This window comes from Haliotis cracherodii, unplaced genomic scaffold, assembly GCF_022045235.1.
Source record: "Haliotis cracherodii isolate W230 unplaced genomic scaffold, xgHalCrac1.p SCAF_2, whole genome shotgun sequence".
In the NCBI taxonomy this organism is placed as follows: domain Eukaryota; kingdom Metazoa; phylum Mollusca; class Gastropoda; order Lepetellida; family Haliotidae; genus Haliotis; species Haliotis cracherodii.
Genome location: NW_027266275.1, coordinates 4679545 through 4686404, shown reverse-complemented (window position 1 = coordinate 4686404; position 6860 = coordinate 4679545). Strand labels below are relative to the sequence as shown.

At 41.6% G+C, this 6860-nt stretch overlaps 1 protein-coding gene across 2 annotated transcripts in view; it reads right to left on the bottom strand.

Annotated features, from left to right (window-relative positions):
- Positions 1 to 6860, bottom strand: part of LOC139469549 (probable helicase with zinc finger domain) — a 65328-nt gene continuing 58468 nt past the window's right edge. For both annotated transcript variants that reach the window (XM_071251740.1, XM_071251739.1), the window contains exon 24: positions 1 to 6519. In XM_071251740.1, coding sequence (XP_071107841.1) covers positions 5146 to 6519 — 1374 coding nt within the window. In that variant the 3' untranslated portion in view covers positions 1 to 5145. The remainder of the gene's footprint in view (positions 6520 to 6860) is intronic.

The following is a 6860-nucleotide window of genomic DNA, read 5'->3' as shown; positions in this document are numbered from 1 at the left end:
ATTGCAGAGTTTAACACTTTAATACCACTCCATATAATAGCATAGGTAGGAATATACAGTAATGTTAACATTAGCAACTACAAGCTAAGATGGTGCAGCAATCCTAACATTTTCCCCAGCACTCTCTGCTGAATCCACTTCCCACTGGCCGTATGAAGGAACTACTCTCTAAGCTCTACAGATAAACTTGGGCTATGTGGTGCTATCCTGCCTCAATAATTATTGCCATACATGAAATTTTCATCAACAAAAGTTAGACTTACTCGACTTGAATGTCTTTTCAAAAACAATATGTTGAATTTTCAAGTGTTTTCTGATTTGGAATGAATATTTGATTAATTCCATACCATGGCCATAAAACCGAGACAAAGATGATTATGACGTCATTAACTTCTTTACACTACCGTAACCAGATGGTTGCAAATGCTGTCTATCTCCTTACATATTGACCAGTATCTTGGGACTTGTACCCAACAGAGGAGCCAGGAAAATGGCCGCCACACCTAAAAGCAAATCTGAAAGGTTATATGTATAGATAAGGTTAAAACAAACCCAAACCATTAGTGTTCTCTTTGTAACGTAGGTCAAGACCACGGATGGTTAATACCATCGGATCTGGTTTGCCACAGGTTCAACACTCTTATTAAACCCAACAGTAAAATACACACACCACTCCGGAATGATTCCTGTAAGCCTCTCAGCCAATCAAACATGTACGTGACAGAATCTAGCCAATCAACAGCAGGGGAAAATGTGACTGTCATTAATATTACTCTTATAATACATTCAAAAAATGACACTCAAGTTTCCATACTAACTGCTGACTGCCATGATTTTAACAGTTCACACACTGATAGGCCATATCTTGAGCATTTATAATGTGCCTGTCTTCATATTCAAATGATGGACCCTAATAAGGGCTTATCCAGTTCAACCTCTCACTTCTATGGTGACAGCCTCCAGTTTCCATGGTGACCAGCATCAGTTGCCAGGGGTTACATAAGGTGGTGATGTTATTTGTGATTTGAATATGGATGATGAGAGGCATGGCCTTTGTCTCCAACTAATCTCTCAACCTTTTCTTATTGCTAAATTGAATTCATTACATCTGAGTCTCCAAGACAGACATGAGATGACTGTATAAAATAAGTTAACATAAATTCTGCCTGTGTAATTTCATCCACAAAAGGGCCTTCTTAAATCTAAAATTTCTTTTACTAAAAATGCAACTAGTTAAATCAAGAGGGCAGGCCAATATGAGACGCAGAATTCAGTATTGGTACTTTTCAAACAGTCATCTCACTGTAATGCATGCAAACAGTCTGCGGTACCTTCAGTAACTAAAATTGCAGTCCTTAGTGACATTCAACTTATTACACTTAAAACTCTTCACCCTAACTGGACAAATGTATCAAAAATACTTTTGAAATAGTCATTAAATATATTCATGCTATCACAAGTAGAAGATTTTCAACACAGATTAAACAGTACACTTTATAATGTGTACAGCATTGGTGAAATATCCGAGATGTTCTTACAACTAAATATGTCGCTTCATAAACTGACACTGATGCCAAAACTGAAAGTCCTATTTAACATAAGAAGTACTGACTATAACATAATTTAATTGGTTTAAATATTGTAGTTCACTGTTAATGCTTTCTGCCTGGTCGTAGTCCAGCACAGTATTATTCAGTACAGTAAAATTAATCCATTGTGTCTCGCTGTACTGAAGTCTGTCCGAGGGACCTTATCCATATGCCAAATATATGGAGTTATCTCCCTTGAATCATGTGTTTGCATTACTAAATGCAACAGAAAAAGTTTTTTTAAAGAATATTTTGTCATGTTAGGAGAATTATAATAAAACAGTCAATTCTTAAACTGACCAGATCAAAATATGTACCAGGATCAATATCAATATATATTCAGATAAGAAAAACATCGTAAACAATCTTACTGCAGATGTATTGAAATGCTTCATACAGTAGAGCTATAAAGGACCTAATGTACATGCAGATAGGTTTTACCAAATAGGCAGTAAACATGTTTATTGACTGTACATTCTGAAGCCAGGATCTGTAGTATGGGCCAAGTGGTATACGAGGCAAGAAATATACAATAGTATTTGAAAATCAAAGCAGTGAGACAAGGATCAGATAAGCTCTTGGTTTATACAGATAAGCTTTGCAGTGACTTTGACAATATCCCCTGAATATTCCCTGATGGAGAGGGCCCTCTGAACATCCTTTGTTTGTCTCGGCAGGTCACTGTACAACTCTCCACAAAATCAGTGATTTATTGCTGAACACCCCATCAGCCATTGCAGTGTCACACACTTGAACTGCTCTGAAGGGCCTTTACACATGGTTTACAACATCTCAAGATCAGACTACCGGTGAGCCCAGTGTCGGTTATAGAGATCCCTAGGAACCCATTCTGGTTGTAAGAGCCGACCAAATGGATCACTTGGGCCATCATCGTACCCTGACAACGTGATCATTGCTCACAATATCAATCACTGGATTGTCTGTCCCAGAGTTGATTATTGCCGTCATTCACCTCGCATATTGCTAAGTGTGGCGTTCAATGGATATACAAATGGCCTAGTGTGAGTGAATAAAACTGCACCTTAGAACAACTGTGTAGCTATGTTACTATCTACGTTATTTCACAAGCTCTTGTTGGTCTGTGTTTGTTAAAAAGATATCTCCCATTAACAAAGAGACTTTGCTAACTCCAATACCAGAACACAGACTTACAGTAATCATATAGCCATGATTTTTGTGTGGCATCTGACTGGAAGAATAAGTGTGTATAGGCCATAGATTATGCCTATTCAGAGTCAAAACAAACACCTGACTGCTTGTCCACAATGTTCTCAATTTGACATATAACCAAAACACACTAAACTAGTTGCTAGGGAAATATTCTCATACCTCTCACAAGGTCAGGGTCAGTGGGCTAGCCTAGTGGTTAAAGCGTTCATTCCACAATTTTCCACATGGGTATAATTTGAAGCCCATTTCTGGTATTCCCTGGCTGTGATATCTGACTGACTCACTCACAAGTCATAAATCTTCCTCAGGGGTGTCGCGCCATCTTGCCCACACACAGGAAATGTTCAGAGTAACTCCTCTCCTTCCCAGAGCCCAGTTAACCCTCTACAAGCTAAAGAAGGAGTCACATGTTATTATGCTATTATGTCCTGAACGCCATGATTCTTCTTTCGCTGCATCATTCACAAACCTACACAATCCACGGTTTTACTTGACGACACTGAAAGCTGAACGTGACTGCGAGAATATATCTGACGATGAAAAAATCTCCAACATGACTGGACGTAAATAACGCCATTTCTTTAGTCTCATGATGTACAATTAGACCAATCAACTCTTATTGATGCAAAACTGATTTGATACCATGTTGATTTGTGTAGCTGCCTTTTGATAAAGTCACACTGAAATTGATAATCAAGATGAACTTGCTCTTGTTTTAGGTATCAAAATACTTGTCTTCCCTTACATCATTCTGTCTCCCATGTACTCGTTCAGTATCAGGCAGTTTTTCACAGCTACTTCTTACAATGAGCAACCCAACAAATGGTGTTGCTCTTCCTCTCTCGCAGGATACTTAACTACATGTGCGACTGGTGAAAGAAGAAATTGACAAATGAAGCTACACCCAATTCTATCATTGCACGAAAAGGAGCAATGAAATATTATTACTTACACTGCGCCAAGTTGGGTTGTTTCCAACAGATACTCTCGGGTCAAGATGATGGCTACTTAACACACAGTTCGATTCACAAAAACAGAAACAGTTATCACATGTTTAACTGTACTTCTAACACAAACCTAGTTGGGGAGTTTTCTGTGCGTTGCTAAGTGCCCAACATAAAATGAAACTTAATGTTTCAATCTTGCGGTTTCCATAACAACAGTAAATAAATCTAATCTTTGATCACACTCAATTCATTTCTGACAATGGAAAATGTCACTAAGATATTCACAGCCATTGCTTAACAACATCAGTAACTGTGATAAACATGAATGTCCCATCCAGGTAACCTACACATCCAAATAGCAGATACCGGGGTACACAATACCGCAATACTAAAATCACTTGTTTTTAGACTCATGGACAGATAATATAACAATTGCACCATGCTCTGAGAAAACAGTGACCGATAAACTCATAGTGGTGGTTCATATAAACACCATAATATACTGATCGAAACAATTAAGGGAAGAATGAAAAATATAGTTAAATCAGCTTTTCTGTACATTTGAAATAGCACGCACAAATTATAACTCACATCTGAATCAAATGTTAAGACGTGTTTGTGTGCATTGTTTCCAAAGCATTTTGGTAGACAAGGCTGGGAAGCCATGACAGCACATCATTTTACTGTCTAAAACTGAGTGTTCCCTTATTAATTTCCATCAGTATATATATTAAGAATTACTTTTACCAGTAATTCATGGAACTTTTTATTCCTATTCACCGTTTTCATAGAGAACATAATTGTTAATAAATAGAAACCTAAATAGAAGTCATGAGTCAAAATATCATTTCCTAACTTAGTCTGAAACCATTGGTGTAAAACCTGCTTGGTGTAATTCTTCATAGATAAAGAACATGTTCCACACTAAACATAACAGTCAATTGTATCTAATGATCATCTAACTTGTATCCAACTCAACTCCTATTTGGATGATTAGTTTCACAGAACCAACATCTAGGTGACAACACACTGACATACCTACCAGGAAAAAAACTAGAGAAAATATATAGACTGCACTACATCTCTGAGGCAAGACAGTGAGAAGCTAGGAAACTAATCTACCAAGCACTTGGACGTACCCTTGCTCTAACATGAACACAGAGAACAGAGAACATAGGGCAGTACCTACAAAGCAAAATCTACACGTCTCCCATGGTCCTGTCTCCGACAGTCAACAAATAAAACTATCCACATGTGTTGGTGATTGAGTCGAAACATTGCGGTCTGAACAGAGTCATGATCAATCACGTCGGTGATTAACTGCCATACTTGTTAAAGATCTCCTAAGTCAGTTTCTATATGCAAATGTAAAATGGTGGACTGATGAGTTCCTGGTCACAGAACACAGGAGCCGAGGTTTAGTAGCGAGGATAGCGATGATGCTGTGGGGAGGACTCAATGTTAAGACTCTTGAGGATGCCGAACGGGTCCATCTCCATCTCGGTGCCTGGGGTGATGAAGCCAGACGGAGTCCGAGGGGTCTGAGGTTCGATCAAGGGAGAGGTGTCCATACTAGACCCATTTTTGGACACTGGTGCAGGAGGCAATGGTGGCTTCCTGAGAACTCCTGCGTAGGACAACTTTTCTCCGTTCTGACTCCCAGCAGATGAAGGTTCTGCACCTTTGTCGGACTGGTCCTGCCCGTTGTTCAGGTTGAGCTGGAGTTTTGTGAGTGAGGACAGTCGACTCTGTCCATTGAGTTCCCCTGGTTTGTTTTTCGGCAGTGGTTCCTCCTCTTCTTTCTTCTCCTCAATGCTTTCTTCAATCATCCTCACCAAGTCCGTGATCTCGGTGGGAGTTGGCAGGTCGTCGCTGAACTGACGACTGAACCCTGTTTTCAGTTTTAGCTGCTTTCTAGCTTGTTTCTTATTTGAAACGACAGTAAAGTTGTCTCTATTGTTAATCTTCTCCACCTTGTTATTGTCTGCCATTTTCCCATAGTTTGCCGGACTGTAGGGTCTCTCTGACAGTGGGGTCGACCTCCTCTCTTCCCGACGGTCCTCAGGGGGCGGACTGGCGGATGTGCTACTCTTTGACCCCACTTCTTTCCCTTCTGTGTTAAGAAGGTGAGCTGGAACATGTTTGACTCCTGGCATCAGCTGAATCTTCTGCCCCGACACAGATGGCGACGACCGATCCTCCGATCTGCTCCTCATTTCAGCATCTTCCATTGGTGTTGGAGTGGACACATTAGAGTTGGACCCAGACGACGGCCCTGAGCTCTGACCTCGCTCCACTGCCTGAGGCCCGGAGGGATGGCCATAGGGTAACATTGGACCATAGGGAGCGAAGCGGGGGCCTTGAGGCATGAATGGAGGCTGATGGAGAGACATTCTGTGAGGGTGGTGTTCATCCCCAATGTAGAAGTAGGGATGATGTGGGAACATGGGATGGTGGTAATAGGGTGGGTAAGACATCGGCATCCGAGGCGGCAGATACACCATCATGCGACTTTTGGGTTGCTTGTAGAACGTCTTCATGTGGGATGGAGGATGATCCCCTTGTTTGGCTCCCTCTGGTGAAGCCTTGCCGTGTTCGGGTCGACCACGCATGCCGTGATTGGCTGGGGGCATGGGTGTAGCTCTGGTTGTGACTGTCTTGGGTGAGCTGGACCTTCCACTGACTGGGCTGCCCTGACGGTGTGGGATGTACGGCCGGTACACCATCGGGCTGAAGAAGCCGGGGTGGTACATGGGCATCGGGTAGTACGGCATCACTGGAGGCTGGTACATCTGTAACGGGGACAGGTAGATAGTGAGGGAGATAGTGGTTGAGAGAGTGTCAGATAGTGGGTGAGATAGTGAGTGTCACATAGTGGGTGAGAGAGTGTCAAATAGTGGGTGAGAGAGTGTCAAATAGTTGGTGTCAGATAGTGGGTGAGAGTGTCAGATAGTGGGTGAGAGAGCATCAGATAGTGGGTGAGAGAGTGTCAGATAGTGGGTGAGAGAGTGTCAGATAGTGGGTGAGAGAGTGTCAGATAGTGGGTGAGAGTGAGTGTCAGTTAGTGGGTGAGAGTGAGTGTCAGTTAGTGGGTGAGACAGTGAGTGTCACAGAGTGGCTGAGAGAGTGTCAG